The 16,164-nt window shown below is 30.3% G+C and overlaps 5 protein-coding genes across 8 annotated transcripts; 2 read left to right on the top strand and 3 right to left on the bottom strand.

Moving 5' to 3' along the window:
* Positions 1–19: 19 nt before the first annotated feature.
* LOC100748282 (copper chaperone for superoxide dismutase) lies at positions 20–1,783 on the bottom strand. Of its 2 annotated transcripts, none has more exons than XM_012380945.3 (7): positions 1,565–1,783; positions 1,296–1,494; positions 1,027–1,216; positions 883–949; positions 613–794; positions 399–541; positions 20–105 (listed from the first exon to the last, which is right to left on the bottom strand). In XM_012380945.3, exons 1-7 carry the CDS (start codon positions 1,577–1,579, stop codon positions 95–97), a joined length of 807 nt encoding a protein of 268 aa, XP_012236368.1. In that variant the 5' UTR covers positions 1,580–1,783; the 3' UTR covers positions 20–94. The 2 variants fall into 2 exon arrangements, with proteins under 2 accessions (XP_012236368.1, XP_024220736.1); XM_024364968.2 differs by having other exon boundaries at positions 408–541; positions 1,565–1,579.
* A 607-nt stretch (positions 1,784–2,390) lies between these two features.
* On the top strand, positions 2,391–5,752 carry LOC100741611 (basic salivary proline-rich protein 2). Its single transcript, XM_003486445.4, has 6 exons — positions 2,391–2,871; positions 3,022–3,098; positions 3,168–3,249; positions 3,338–3,545; positions 3,625–4,820; positions 4,907–5,752. Exons 1-6 carry the CDS (start codon positions 2,812–2,814, stop codon positions 5,114–5,116), a joined length of 1,833 nt encoding a protein of 610 aa, XP_003486493.1. The 5' UTR covers positions 2,391–2,811; the 3' UTR covers positions 5,117–5,752.
* Positions 5,753–6,056: 304 nt separating this feature from the next.
* LOC100741491 (protein O-glucosyltransferase 2) lies at positions 6,057–9,205 on the bottom strand. 2 transcript variants are annotated; one of them, XM_024364966.2, is made up of 8 exons: positions 8,981–9,205; positions 8,188–8,311; positions 7,817–8,028; positions 7,512–7,723; positions 7,195–7,439; positions 6,863–7,100; positions 6,488–6,787; positions 6,057–6,393 (listed from the first exon to the last, which is right to left on the bottom strand). In XM_024364966.2, exons 1-8 carry the CDS (start codon positions 9,189–9,191, stop codon positions 6,274–6,276), a joined length of 1,662 nt encoding a protein of 553 aa, XP_024220734.2. In that variant the 5' UTR covers positions 9,192–9,205; the 3' UTR covers positions 6,057–6,273. The 2 variants fall into 2 exon arrangements, with proteins under 2 accessions (XP_024220734.2, XP_024220735.2); XM_024364967.2 differs by having other exon boundaries at positions 6,488–6,775.
* Positions 9,069–11,870, top strand: LOC100741248 (F-box only protein 42). 2 transcript variants are annotated; one of them, XM_033318795.1, is made up of 7 exons: positions 9,069–9,325; positions 9,927–10,270; positions 10,362–10,519; positions 10,600–10,730; positions 10,852–10,991; positions 11,061–11,197; positions 11,276–11,870. In XM_033318795.1, the coding sequence occupies exons 1-7, from the start codon at positions 9,202–9,204 to the stop codon at positions 11,814–11,816; spliced, it is 1,575 nt and encodes a 524-aa protein (XP_033174686.1). In that variant the 5' UTR covers positions 9,069–9,201; the 3' UTR covers positions 11,817–11,870. The 2 variants fall into 2 exon arrangements, with proteins under 2 accessions (XP_033174686.1, XP_033174687.1); XM_033318796.1 differs by lacking the exon at positions 9,069–9,325 and adding an exon at positions 9,804–9,822.
* Positions 11,871–12,067: 197 nt separating this feature from the next.
* LOC100741128 (pre-mRNA-splicing factor syf1 homolog) lies at positions 12,068–15,857 on the bottom strand. The gene is made up of 15 exons (XM_033318794.1): positions 15,816–15,857; positions 15,585–15,733; positions 15,187–15,508; positions 14,823–15,122; positions 14,593–14,734; positions 14,333–14,484; positions 14,035–14,255; positions 13,768–13,930; positions 13,593–13,706; positions 13,355–13,517; positions 13,164–13,273; positions 12,885–13,088; positions 12,591–12,804; positions 12,360–12,506; positions 12,068–12,216 (listed from the first exon to the last, which is right to left on the bottom strand). Exons 1-15 carry the CDS (start codon positions 15,855–15,857, stop codon positions 12,140–12,142), a joined length of 2,520 nt encoding a protein of 839 aa, XP_033174685.1. The 3' UTR covers positions 12,068–12,139.
* Between the last annotated feature and the right edge of the window lie 307 nt (positions 15,858–16,164).

Here is a 16,164-nt window from a genome sequence, read left to right as displayed (position 1 = left end):
ATGCAATTTGTGCTTTTTATATCATGCACTTAGAAATGCTTTACTGGAATGATTCAGTTTGCAAAACCCAATTTGTAGCCTCTTTATATATTATTTATAATTTTGCTGAAAAAGACGAAAAAACAAAAGCTTATATTAAAAGTTGTTATTTAAATAATTAAATACATATATAAGCAGATTAAAGGCAAAATTAAAAATTACTTTATAAGAATTATCTACAAACAAGTCGAATTTATTATTATTTTAAATAAATATTAAGTATATATGGAATATATACATGTGCAGAAAATGTATTATGTGAAGATATACTTGAGATCTATAAATATGATTATATTTTAACGTTTAATATTGTACTATATAATTACTAAAAAGATACTAAAAAATTTAAAATACTATACAATTGTTACTTGCTCCAGAAAAATCATGTTTAGCTTTAAGTGCCTTATCCCTTTCATCCCATAATGTAAGTCCATCACAAGCACAGATCTTTTTTGTATTTTGAAATAAGCCAGATGAACGAGCAATTATACCACAGGCCAGTCTAAAACATACATGAATGTTAAATATAACAAATCGTTATATGCATCATAATAATGTCACTGTAGTATTTACTTATTTCCACTATTTCCATGTATTTTAGATTCTGGATCAGCACCTCTTCCTAAATCATCTGGTTTTTCTGTTATAATTAAGGATCTTCCAATAACATCAGGTATTTTTACAAGTTTATCTATTATTCTAAAAGTAGCTCTACCAGAATCATTGACCATTATATTTCCCAAATCTCCAACATGCTGTATAGTAAAAATTTTTTTATTTCAAGATACTAACTATTAACCATAGAGATTTCCTTACAATATGAACACAAATCGCAATATTTACCCGTCTAAATGCATCATCTTCAGGTCCACCATGTAATGTATTATTTGGGTTGAAATGTTCTCCAACACTAAAAATGTGTCATAAAATATCTCAAATAAAAATAGAAAAGATGGAAAACAAAAAATAAAAACTTTAAATGCCCACCTATCACATCCTTGAGAGATATCACCACATTCATGAATGTGCATGCCATGTTTACCAGGTGCTAAACCATCAACTGTTCCATCTATAAGACATCCATCAGGAGTTTCTGCAAATCTTATTACACCCATTATTTTATTATCTACGGTATATCCTGAATTCCCTCCTAACATCGCAACTGCACTAGAACTATCTGTAATGTAAAATATTGCTCAATTTCATTTTTTAGAAATATTATAATAATATAATACATTATATTACTATATTATTACCTCCATATCCCTTTAAAACAACTTTTCTCCCAGTCTGTTCAATTTTTTCTTGAATTATAGAATATGGTAAATTTGTTTCAACTATAACACTTCCTTTTTCTAATGATATATCAATATTTTTAATTCCATTTACGCCAATTAAAGTGTTCCGTACCGAATCAACGCATTTTCGACAAGTCATTTCCACCGCAAATTCGATCTAAAATTATAAAAAATACTTATTACTATAATTGTATAATATTTATTTTTCAATTATTTTTATTATTTACTTTTGCTGTAGTCATTTTATATAATGTCTTTACGAGCAAAATCAGTAATTTTTTTCTCGATATTGCGAAATGAGATAAATTTATCCTCACTGATTTGAGGTTATGTTTTTCGCAATATGATACAGTTATATGATACTTTTACGTTAAGTGAATGGTCGAAATTATGCCGGTAAATAGGAAAGGCATGATACCATTTTGTAAGATGCTTTTAGTAAATTTTTATGAAATTATACATAAAAATATATAACATTTATATCATAGAGGATAAAAGATATTTCAAATTGCATTCGGCAGATATACAAATAATAAATTGATAATATTTCTTTGTATACAGATATAAATATAGTAATTTCCATAAACATATTATTAATAATCTGTTTAAAAATTTCTCATTATAGGCGGTAACAATTATTTTTATCAATTAAAGTCATCAAAATCACCCTCTAACTAGTAGTATGTACTACGTTACATGAGATAATCTGCATATTCTACCTAGTTTTATTTAATATAATTTGTGAAATAAAAGTTTCACTTATATGTTTCACGAAAGGGATGAAGCGAAATGTGAGTCTAAAACTTGTTAACTTACGCATACAATAATAAAGATATGAATTTTTATCATTTAAATAAAAATAAAACCTTCAACTAATTTCCTCATAAGTTTCTGGATATTTCTACTATTGATTAATATACAGGAGTATAAAAACTGTTTCCAATGTATACATTAAAATCTACTTTTTAAATAAATGCATGCAGGTTTTCACTAATACATTCTAGTAAGTAACGGATTTTAAGTTTTTACTATCGCATTCCTACGGTATATTTTGTCACGATAGTTTGCGTGTTTGCCACACGGTCGCTTTACTCCCAAGCTTTCTATTTTAGATATGGACAGCCACCATATCTTATTTGTAAAACTAGAATTTTGCAAAGCAATTGCTAGCAGTGATTCGCTATATTTAAAATTTTTCTTCGGTAAAATTCTATCTTGGCAAAATAAGATTATGCATTTTGATTAGTTTTTCGAGGCAGAATTACATTGAAGGTAATAACTCTTTTTTAAAAGTTAAAAGTACAGTGCAACAATGTGGGCTATCAATACTGTAGCAAGGTTTTAAGGCTTCAAATGAATATAAGCAATACAGAAAAGAGAACTAACGACTGGAAAATTAAGTGAAAAAGAATAGGAGTGAAAATAAATTGCATCCAATCGTGATTTTTTGACTATCGATAAGTTATCTGAAGGCATGTCCGTGACTTTTGCTCAACGCGGCAGGCCGCCACCGAATCCTGCTCAAATACAGAAGGTGATGAATATCATATATTATCACTAATATTGTATTCTACTAGTTTTCTTGAAATTTCATTCTTTTTGTTACATGGTTTTATAATCTATAATGTTATGATATTTTACAATATTGAATTAATCATTTATATGAATAAATTTGTTGATATAGATGCTTGATGAAAACAGTCAACTTATACAAACAATACAAGAATATCAAAATAAAGGAAAAGCACAAGAATGTATACAGTAAGTGATAAATGTTTTTAAAGTATATGTAAGTTATATTAGTATATTTATAATATGATTTTTTTTTAGATACCAGCAGATGTTGCATCGCAATTTGGTATATTTGGCATCCATTGCTGATGCAAATCAAAATATACAAGCATTGCTACCAGTAAGGAATATTTTAAATATTAAAGAAATATTAAGGTATAATACCTAAGTTAGAAATATATTAATGTTATCTTTGTTTCTATAATTAGCCTCCACAAGGGATCCCTAATGGACCCCAACATGGTATGATGAATCCACAGGGCATTCCTAATGCTCCCACAGGATCAAGTGGACCTGGAGGTGATATGCCTCCAAATACTCAACCGACATTACCAATGTCAAGCTTTAGCCAAGGACAACCAATGACACAAGGTGGATACCGTGGTCCTGTTATGCCTGGACAAGGACCTATGAATAGTATGTTATGTTTCAATATAATATAAAATTTTTAGAAATTAATGTTATCTTTTTACTCTAATATACTATTATTTCAAAGGACCACCTGCTGCACCTGGACCACAACAATATAGAGGACCTCAGGGTTACCCTCAACAACCTTCTCAACAAAGTTATCCTACGCAATATGCCAATCAAAATCCAGGTACCAATTATCAAGGACCACAGGGATCTGCATATACTCCAGGTCAACCAAATCAATATGGACCACCAAATACTTCCCAACAACAAGGATACAGCACATCAACGCAACCGAACTATGGTCCTCCAACTACCGTGAATAGTTACGGTCCTCAACCAGGTGGATATCCACCACCAGGAACAACTCAGCCTCCTACAGGATATGGTCCACCACCACCGAATCAACAAGGCTATCCTCCTTCTAATCCTTCTCAACAAAATTTCCCGTCAAGCGGACAACAGCAACAGCCTGGTCAATATGGTAGTCCTAGCCCACAACCAAATTACCAACAACCTCCATCTCAAGCTCCGCCTCAAAATGCGTACGGAGCTGGTCAACCCGGAAATTATCCTCCTCCTTCATCGCAAGCATATGCAAATAACGTTCCACCTCAAAATTATCCGGCTCCCCCTACTTCTAGTGCTCAACCTCCTCAACCTGGATCTCAACAAAATACCGGTCCTCAACCGAATTATGGTAATCAACCAAGTCCCGGTCCTGGTGCAACGCAATACGGTCCAGCTTCTACATCTCCACCATTCAGTACTGCCTCTGCAAGTGGAGTAAATACCTATGCTCAGAGTAGCCAACCAACTAGTACACCGTCCGCTTCAACTCAAACTTACCCACCAAGTAGCGCTCCACCATCTACTTCGCAAGGTGGAAACTACGCCCCACCGGGACCTGCACCATCCGGATATCCTGTGCATCAAACACCTCACCCAACGTCTCATCCGCCACATCAACCACCGCATCAATCCCCACATCAACCTCCTCATGCTCCTCATCAACCTCCTCATCAACCTTCTCATCAATCAACTCATCAACCTTCTGCACATCAATCTCCACATCAACCACAACAGTCTCAACAACAATCTCAGACACCGCCACAGCCTCAACAGCAACAGTCTCAGAGTCCTGCTCCAAGTGGATTTCAACCACCTTCAGGACCTCCACAGGGTCCTGCTCCACCTCCGGGACCACAACCACAACCTGGATACGGTCCAGCTACTACACAGACATATGTACCACCGACACCAGGAGGACAGCCACAGGTACAGATGTTTGAAAAATATGAAGCATATTTTAAACCGTTATTAATATAATATAAATTATACTTAATATAAATAATAAATTCTAGGTATACACTCCTCATCCACCTCAAGGTGGTCAACATTATGGACATCCACAATATCCTCCTCAGAGTTATCCACCACCACCAGCAGGACAAGGATATCCTCAATATCCACCGCGTCCACCTGGTGGACACATGCCTCCTCCCCCTGGACCTCAAGGACCTCCTCCACCAAATCAGTATGGTGGTTATGGATATCAGCCACCTCCACAATAGAGTATATATTAATGTAAATTCGTACGATATTCATTCTAATATAAAAATGATTTAACTACAAACTCAGAACAAATGGCATATTAAACTTTAATTTAATTCTTGATAGCATATCGTCCAGTGTTATATAATGAAACAAATAATAGAAAATATATATTACTAAGGAAAGGTGCTGCTAAAATTTTATTACGATTGTAATGAGAAATCAAAACTTTTTGAATAATTTTAATTTCCTCAAATAAGATATCCAATTTAACATTACAAAATATACTTCATTACAAAAAAGGATTTGTAGATATTGCAAACTATATACATGGTCTAATGTGTACAAAAATCTTCAAAAGTTATATCTTAAAGTTTCATTTTATCGAGAATAACATCGTTGAACAAATATTTTATTCATTAAAATATTGTTATAAATCTTTTAATGTGACATCAAAGTTTTACTTTCGTTTGTGGCTATTTAATTTTGTAATACATATATGCTTATGCGTGTGCAGTTTAAGAATTTTGGTGTTCATAATACAATATAAACATATCTGTCACACCAAGTTATAACATATGACACATGATACAATACGTACTAACTATTTACAGCTTTCAGTATATATTTTGCTTTAGAATAAATTTATTTACTTATCTAATTTTATATTTTCTTGATTGTCATTAAAAGATTTATGAATTTACACATTGATTTTTATTTTTTCCTTGAGGAGTTCTCTTAATTTTTACATAGATATATAGAGATATATATATAGATATATATATATCTAGGTAACAAAGAGTACAATATTTTTTTGTGAATACTACTTATGTTAATCTTATGTATGATAATTTTTTAGTCATTTTATATTACAAAATTTTTATGTACAAAATTTCTCTTTGTTCTCTGTTCATATAATATATTATCTAAATATATGTTTGGATGATTAAAACCAGAAAATAACCTCGTAAAAAGATATATTTTCAAATTTTGGAAATAAAAGAAGTGGAGATTTTTTATCATTATAATAATTTGAGTATTTTGAAATTTATCGTTGTCCTTATCTTATAATTCACTGTAAAACAACGATTCTCATTTACAAGAAGCATACAAAAGTTTACATGTTATTTATGCATACAAAATCGAGTAATCGTATTACTTAATAATTTAATTAACATTATAGCTCCTCTTTAAGTTTTCCATCGGCGTTGTAACATTTACAAGAATGCTTGGGTTGCAGCACTTCTTCCATGTTATCTAATACTTTAACTTTACTCTTTAAGCGTTTACTCCATTCCTAAAGTGTAAAAAAAGCATGTTATTCTATGATATATATTTAAGTAAAAAATAAATGAAGTTGAATCTGCATAATTTTTGCAGGAATTTCTTACATGAAACAAAACTACATGATAGCATAATACATTATCTGGTAACAAATTATCCCTTGCAAATTGCCTAGCAGATTTGGCAATCTGTAGTACTTTTTGGTCATGTTCTTTAGCCCACATAATTTTTTCAACAAGATCTGACAGATCCCTTTTAACAGATATATAATGTTTTCCAGCTACAAGATTATTGTAAAAAAATTCATAATACTTTGATTCTTGTTTTAATAATAAGGCATCGCCAGCAAGTAAATATGGAAGTCGATAAGCTGCGACTGTACCATCTATACATAACTGATATTTGTACTGCAATGTTATTACCTTTTAATTATTTTTACATTTGCATTTAAACTACATAATTCATAGCTGTGTTGATCTTACCTTGAAAAAATGAAAGAAAGACACATGGCTTTGTTCTGGACCATATTTATCCATTTCATCTTTAAAAAAAAAGAAATTTGTAATTGCAACATTAAACAAATCAGGATATTTTCTGGAAATATCAATTAAATTGAGTCGTTCTCTACTGGAATCTCGACCACGCCAAAATACTTTTTCTATCTTTTCATTCCATGGTGTATCCGTATTACCTTGTATAGACAGCATATCTAACATTACCCTGTTTTACATATAGTATTAGCAAATAGAAAAATGCTTAATATACCATGTATTATGATCTAAAATAATTGTTAAAAATGCAATTAAATTACTACCTTCCCATTTCTTCTAATGATGATTCTGTGATATCATAAGTAGGTATAACAATATCTTTAGTGTCAAAAGAGCCACACCAAGAAAAGATAGGATAATTTTTGCCCTCTTTTGGAACAAGTGGCCAATCTCCCAAATTCACAAAGAATTCAATATCTGGCAATAAAACTTTGCGAGTAAGAGATAGGAGGATAGAATCCATAAATATCTTAAAGCCTACATAGCGGCCATGACATTCCCTAAAAATCTTATTTCATCTAGTTTAATTCATATATAGTCTCAACTGAATTTTAAAGTTACAGATTGCAATAGTATTTACTTTGTTAGACTGAATTACATAGTGACATAGACTAACGCTTCCTGGCCGATCGTATGTTTTTACAATACTTTCACGCATTTTGTCAAAGTCAACATTTGGAAAAGGAGCAAGATCATCTTGCATTTGTTTATAACTTTTTGAACATCCTAAATTTTCTAACCAACTATTAATAGAAGAATTTGGACAGTAACATTCCTCTTCGTAAACAGGTCCTAAAAATTTTTATCAAATTATTTATATTATAGAAATAATTATTTTACAAGAGGTAATAAAAAGACTTATGCAGTAGATAACAAATATAATACCTTTAGATTCCACCAACAGGATAGGTAAATTATTATGTTTCATTTTTATTTTTAATTTGAAATTGAAGCACGTATTATGTAATTTATATCTAACAATAAAACTTCCGTCTTTACAGTCTAGAATTTGTGTCCATATATGACACATGTGTCCTGTTGAAGTTTGCCCTTGTATGGATACAGTTATTATATCTTTTCCAGGTGATTCTGTTAAACTAAAGCAATTTTTCAGTAAGTGAAAAAAAAAGAGATATATATATTTAAAAAATATAACTAAACTTTAGTGTTGAATTCATATTTAGATATTTTCTATAATATATAATATAATTTTTTTTAATATACGTATCTATATGTAATAGAAATGAAAAACATACTTTTTGCCTTGTAGATCGATAAACTGTAGAAAAATATATCTTGCTCGCATTGTCACTTTATCTGGCCTCAATCCTGGACCCCAAATTATTGTTTCCGATGGATTTATTTCAGCATTGCTTCCTTCTTGTTGGCAACTAACCAACAATAAGATTAATATAAATATCATTCTTATTAAAGATAACTGTCGATAGATTCAAAGCGCCTGATACACTGTAGAGACGTAAATATAATTCTTCCGTATATAAAAATTCATTAAAAAGATTCACAAAGAGTTTAAAATTTATCAAGGCCTCAAGTAAAATAAGTTTATTTTCTTTATCATTCTTTAATCATTATCACTCTAAGTATATTATAAAAAACATTTATTTTAAAATAAATCCAAATCGGTTATTCCATAGACAGCGTTCTTGAAATCGAGAGTAACGAACAAAAATCTGAAGTTGTTCAGAATTATAACTACAATTCTTTTCCCCAGTTATGATTTTCTATAGACATCGTTTTGTACGCAAATATGGATACATAAGGAAAATAATTATTAAAACAAATTGATAAAGAAGAAAAGAAATGAAATTAACGGGATTTAAAAATTCCTTAATTGCTGTTAAATGAATATCAACTCTATAATAGTCAACATGTAAAGATCCGCCTCTAGTATTATATCGCAGCTTCACATATGCTTTTTAGTTTTAGGTTATTTTTTTATTTATGAAAATTGTAGTAATTTATCCTGTATAATTTTGTAACTTAATGAAAAGATTAAGTAAAATGCATAATATGTATAGAATAATCTACCATGACGTGGAGATATTGTAAAATTGGTCATATACAAAATTCCCTTAATTTTCAGATGAGAATCTCTCACGTTTGCAGAATGAGCGAAAAGTAACAGGAAACATGATTTTCGAATCTTTAAGATAGTAACAACTTTCATTTGCCTGGGAAATTTCCCAAATTGGACATAATATAAAAGGAAGTTCGTCGGTAGAACATTTTTAAGAAGCATTTAACGCAAAATGGAGTGTAATATTGATGATTTGCCAGATGTTGTATTAGAATATATTTTAAGTTTAATTCCACCATACAAGAATCTTCAACAATGTAAACTTGTGTCCAAAAGATGGTTTCGTGCCACCAAAAGTATGTAAAATACGATTATTCTGTATATAGTGGTTTACGAAAGTGTGGAAATGCTTATAAAAATCTTTTATGAATGTATTGTATTATATGTTTTATATGACACATTTCGAAATTCTATTAACATTGTAATGGGACACAGTATGCAGATTATATTAAAATTTGAAACAAATTTTTCAATGTATATGGAAACTACAAGATATTTAATGCAAGTATATGTTTTGTGGAGATTACGAAAGTATTTAAACAGTCAATTATATTAGTAGACCTAAATATTTAATAGGGCCATCTTTAACATGTATTATATGTTTAAGATGGTTATTTGTGCTACATGCTAATTTTTTATTAAATGGATGTTTGCAGTAAATGTCTTGTAACTTCTATATCCATTTTCAGATTGGTTTCAAATGTTACTAATATAATCATGATCTTGTTTTATCATAATAATATTTGAAATTGGTTTAATATTTATATAACACATACATAAAAATTTCCCTATGGTAAGTGTTCAAATACTTTCATAAGCCATCATAAATATATCTGTAAGTTTTTATCAGTGTTGATATATTTCTAAAAATTAATAAAATCCATATTTTTGTTGCAGATGTAATACAACACAATAAAACACACTTTCATAAATCTGTGACTTACGGATCATTGCTTTGGAGTTCATGGCCATCTAAACACTGGATGCCTACAATTGCAAAGAGACATTCACATTCTGCTTGTACATATGAAAACTCTATGTATGTTTTTGGTGGATGTACTGCTACATGCACAACATTCAATGATTTATGGAGATTAGATTTGGATACAAGGAAATGGGTCAGATTAATTACAATGGGAACTTATCCATCTCCAAAAGCTTGTGCTACTATGTTGTATTACAAAAAGAGTTTCATTTTATTTGGTGGCTGGTCCCACCCAGCGCTATATTCTGTTCACCAGGTACAATTAGATAAAAGTTATCACTAATCAGAGTAGAAATATTTAAATCGGTCAAATGAGAAATATTCAATATTGTTATGTATGTTTCTAGCAATCAAGGTTGTTCAATGAATTACATGTGTATTCTATAGAATCCAATAAATGGATTGCTATAAACACCTTGGAAACACCTCCACCTACTTCAGCACATTCTGCATCAATTCACAAAAATTGTATGATTGTTTTTGGTGGTATATGTAATGGATATAGGTAAAACATCTAAAATTATTGCATGTTGTTTAGTAATTATTAATTTGATTTAATAACAACAAAGTACTATTTTGAGACAGATCCAATGACGTATGGTGTTTAAATTTGGATTCCTATAGTTGGCATAAGCAAGCTACTTCGAATTTGAAACCACAACCACGTTATGGTCAGTCTCAGATTGAGCTTGGAGATAAACATCTCCTTATATTAGGTAAAGTTTTCAAAAATAAGTTGAAAATCCTATAGATATTAAAGATCCTTCTGATTGCAAGAGTTTCTTGTAATTTTTTTTAAATATATCAATATAAATTTCTAAATATCAAAAATATTAGGAGGTTGCACTGGACCTAATGTTGCTATGAATGATGCTTGGTTATTGAAAATGGAAGGTACAGCATGGACGTGGAAAAAAGTGAACATGCACAATACTGAATGGGCTCCAACACGTATTTGGTGCCACCAGGCTTGTAAGGTAATATTTTGTTAATTAACATACAATTCACGATGTTTTGTATCGTTTAATTATTTTTTAATTTAATAGGTAGGAAATCATGTTATTGTTCTTAGTATAAATAAGTGTCAGAATAAGCCAAACGATATGAGTATATCGCTCAAGAAAGTGACTTGCCAAGCAGCACCTTCATCAAGAATAAATAATTCATCTCCATTACATGCAAGGTTTGATCATATAAATTTATCATTATTACTGATTATAAAGTTACTGATATCCATAATTGGACTGTATTTCATTTTTAGACAAGGGAGTGTATCTCATATTGATAGAGACGTAAACATTAATGGACGACATGGATCTTTCTCAGAAATATCTGTACAAAATCCACGTCCTTCGCATCATCTACCTAATTTTACGAAGAATTTAACTTTATGTTATGATAATATGTTAAGTATGACCGCTTTTCGCAACGAACCAGTGCGTTATGACATTAACAGTCATCGACAACGACAATTAGAATCTCTTCGTAGAATGGAAGAAAGTATTAGAAATCGAAGAACGCAATCAAAATCTGCAAAGAAAACAAGAAATACGTTATCCATATTTGTGTTAGACATTACGAATGTTTTATGCGATGAATGTAGTGCTTCGTGGATTCCTTTAAAACACAGTGATCAGTCAGGTCCTAATGAAAGAATTCTTTATTCACTCGTAGCTGGTCGTGGTGAATTAATAGTGTTTGGAGGTATTGCTAAAGAATATATACAAAGCCATCCTGATATGGATGAGCCTGAAGTCTACAATGATCTCCATTTTATAAATCCACCAAGATATGTTATTTAATATTTTGTAGGATAATAAATAATACACTTTTATGTTCGATAAAAGATAATTTAATTTTGTTAGCCTTGACTTTGATCCTATCATGAATTATCATCTACTAAAAATTAGTTTAAATGATATTATTAAAAAATTGTAAGAACATTTTATGATGAATAATCTAAAATACTGATTTGTTTTCTGTGAAAGAGTTATATAGAAAAATTAATTTTTGTCGCTGAAAGTAATATTTTGTTAGCTGTATCAACGATGTATTCCAATTACAAATCTTATATTTTATTGTGAATTTTATTATTTACATCTTTTTCCAACAATTTATACATGCCTTAATCATCTTCACCATCAGTTGTCTTTAAACTACCAAATACTTGTGATGGAATAGTTTGTTTCTCAACAGGTATGTCTAAAAATAAAGATATGAATAAGAAAATAAAACATAAAATATGTATGTCGGCATTAAAACTCTCTCTGAAGGAATTTATAAATACATTACATGCGATGAAATGTAATAAAAATTTTGATGTATTATTATATATTCTATATTACCTTCCTCTACATCCGCTTCAGCGTCATCAACGTCATCAATATCAATATCTATTTCATCCGGATTGTTTACTTGAGATTCTGCTTTACCATCTTTTTCTATTGCACCACGAACAAATTTAATACTGTCCTTATATGTGGTAATATTATCTGCAATATTATATTTATTACTTTAGTAAAACTATATATTTAATTTTTTCAATTACTTCTTTTGTGATATAACAAGATCTATACCCTGTGTTTTACTATCCAAAAGACGCATTGCATCTGCTGGTATATCAGATGGTGAGTTTGATGTATTATTTAACATTTGTGCAGACATCATATTCACTTGAGTGTTGTACATAGCTTGTACACTACGCTTAATTCGAAGCATTTCACGCATAGTGTCTTCATTACCATGTCTCACTTCAAACTCTTTCCATATTTGCCAGAAATTTGAAGCCACCTAAACGAGGTATAAAGATATACATGTATGTAATATTAATTTTAATATTACCTTTAAATGATTCAAACAATACTTCATACCCTTGGATCGCAAATTTGACTGCAGTGCGCATATATTGCCCGAGCTCTATCAACTTCTCCTAATTTCGTTTCCATTTCTGCGAACCGTAAACACATTTCTCTCGTATTATCTTCATTAAGTACTTCGATAGCTTTTTCATATATCTGCCTCGTTTTTGGGACACCATATATGTCTGCTGCTTTTTTAATATATATGTTGAACATCTGTAAGATGTATACATATACAGAATTTTTATTAAATTTATGTTTGTTACATTTTTATAAAATATTGCTTCATACCTCAAATTTTTCTTCAGGAAGAACAGCGTTAGTTGCTCGTTCATATACAGACATTGCATGCCTAGCCAAACCATGTTCCTCTTCTAATTTTGCATACAGTAAATACAAGGCTACAATAATATAAGAATTAATATCGACATCATTTTTTGTTGAACTTATAATTATATTAAATATGTATTATGTAAAAATACCTTTGGCATATTTTGGTGGACAAAATTCTAAACACTGTTCAAATAAATCTCGCGTTCGTTCTAACTTTGTTCCACCATAACGTTTTAAAAATTTTGTAAGATACGTATTCCATATATCGTAAACGTTAGGCCATTTGAAGAGTGCAATACCTTTTTCATAAGCCTAAAAATAATAATCAAATGTTATGGAAGGTGATTATTAAGATTAGATAGTATTCCTATGTAATTTAATATATACTCTGAAAGCTTCTTCAAAATATCTATTTTCTTCGAGAAAGAGTCCATAATTAATAATGATTTGCGGCGTTGCGATTTTTAGATCTATAATTTTGTCGTACACAGCTTTGCAGGTCTGCAAATGAAAAAGTACAAGAATTTAAAATTTTATAAATAAAGTTATTTACAAAATATACCTTGAAAGTCCCAAAACTTTCTTCTAAATCGGCATACATAGACCAAACTTTTAAAGATTTATACAATCTCATTTGAACTGTTTCTGTTTCGTCATGGTAAGCTACCTTACGGAATGGCATAGCAGTAGCACGATGCATAAGTTTTAACGCTTCTTTATAATTTCTGTATGAACGAAGTTATTACGTTAAGTTACGTTAAGTATTACGTTAGTTACAGAATGACGATACATTTAAATTACTATCTTACAAAACAATAGGATTCCATACCCATGCCTAATTTCCATTTCTGCCCATTCACACCATACAGAAGCAAGATCATCGACTTTAGTATAGGGAACATGAGTTGCTTTCTCGAAAACTACTCTAGCGTCTGCTATTTGACCATTTTCTTCATAAAATTTACCAAATTCAACCCACAAAGTATGCAATTTACCTACTGCCAATTGTGGTTGTACAGTCTGTACAGCTTCTGTATATGTATTAATAATCTAAAAAGAGAAGTTATAACTTATAATAATAAAAAAGTCGTTAAACAATTTTTTATTACTAAGTTTCATAAAAATACCTCGTGTGGTTGTCCCTCATAAAGCCTAACTCTTTTATGCCATTCTTGTACATTATGAGGATTTTGTCTGAGTAATACAGAATTCAGAAGTAATAAACGCCTTTCCATTAAATGTTCAAATCGTGCTAATCTCAATTCTAGATCTATATCATCTGGGAATACGATTGTAGACAATAAAAAATTGTAAATATTATATACTAAATAAGATTATATAGTTAAATATATGTGTGTATATATATATATATATATATGTCCTGTACCATCTTCAGTAGGATTTTTTGCAGCTTCTTCCATACGTTTGCTAAGACTAAGTTCTTCAAATTGTGCATAAGCATCAAACACTTGAGTAAAGTCTCTAACAGTAGTCACTGTTTGTATTGCTTCTTCATAAATATCCCTCGCCTGTACAAAATAAAAGTATTGAAATTATACAGTAACAAAACATAAATAAATTATATTTTTTACAAAATCGAAAAATTATTTAAAATACCCTTTCGAATAAACCACTACGAACATAATAATCTGCCAAAGAATTCCAAAGAGGGCCTAACTGATCAGTATAACGTCTTAAACCACCTCTAATAATTGCATCTACATTAAGAGATTTTATTTTAGAAGGATTCTTTGATATTAAATCACACAATTCATTCCATAATTGATGATTAGATTTTCCATGCTTTGATACAAAATCATCTTGATTAACAATTTGTGCAAGTTTCACAGCTGCTTCGTCAAGCCTCCCGATTGATATCAGGTATTCTATATACTCTTCTGTATCTTCTGGAGCTAGCTAAAAATAAACAACACATTATTAAATATAGGTCATGAAGATAAATAAAAATATTCTATCTTACCTTAAGATACCTTCTAAAAACTCTAACTGCAGTTTCATAGACATTATGCTTTTTTAAAAATTCAATATACAATGGCCATATACGATGATGTTGCGTGATAGGGAGAGCTCTAAGTGCTCGATCAAAAACTTGACGAGTACGCGTAATGTAACATTGTTCTGTCATCAATGTGCAATAGTCCATCCAAATTCGGGGCATTTTATGCATAAAAACCAAAGCACGCTCAAATGCATTATTTACGTCTTCATAAAGCGGATCTGTTATGCACCTCCCTTTCAATTGGTTGACACGTTGACGAAGATAATTGTACCATAACTTATAGCTAATCAAAAACGAAAATTTGATTATTTTATAAAAAATTGTTTGATAGAAAAAAGCAGAAAAGACATGTCCTCTACCTTCCAGGAAGTTCCTTTAACGCTCGTTCGTACACAATGTTTAAATTACTGCTTTTTGTACTTTTTAAATGATCTATATAACGTTGCCAATGTTTTACGGAATAAGGATTTCTCAAAATTTCTTCTTCGTATGGTAAATCTTCTTCATTCTATTCCATAAAAAAAGACAAATAAAAGAACAGTGACGTTCCACACAAAAAAAAGTGAGGTTATATACAATAAATTACTTACAAAAACATATAAATTTCCTTCTGGATCTTTACGTTCCAACATTGTTGAAAATTCTAATAATTATTTGAGGTATTTAATTCAAGTACAATAATAAATTAGCAATATTCCATACGTATAATCAAATGATAATTGTGGGGTTATACTTAAGGTTATTTTCTGCTACAATATTTTGATATACTTCGTTTTAACCGCGTTATATTAAGGCGCTATTTCATTGATCGTCCGTAATATAATTTAGAATCATTTGGTATTGCACCTGAATATAATAGGGAATATATTTGGTTAACTAGATGTTTAGAGATGTTCTACTAAAAATATTCGTGGAATTGTAAGATGATAAAATATTTGG

The sequence above is a fragment of the Bombus impatiens genome, unplaced genomic scaffold (assembly GCF_000188095.3).
Source record: "Bombus impatiens unplaced genomic scaffold, BIMP_2.2 scf_0114, whole genome shotgun sequence".
NCBI lineage: Eukaryota > Metazoa > Arthropoda > Insecta > Hymenoptera > Apidae > Bombus > Bombus impatiens.
Note: the sequence above shows the minus strand (reverse complement) of the source record. Positions and strands in the feature narration are given on the sequence as shown.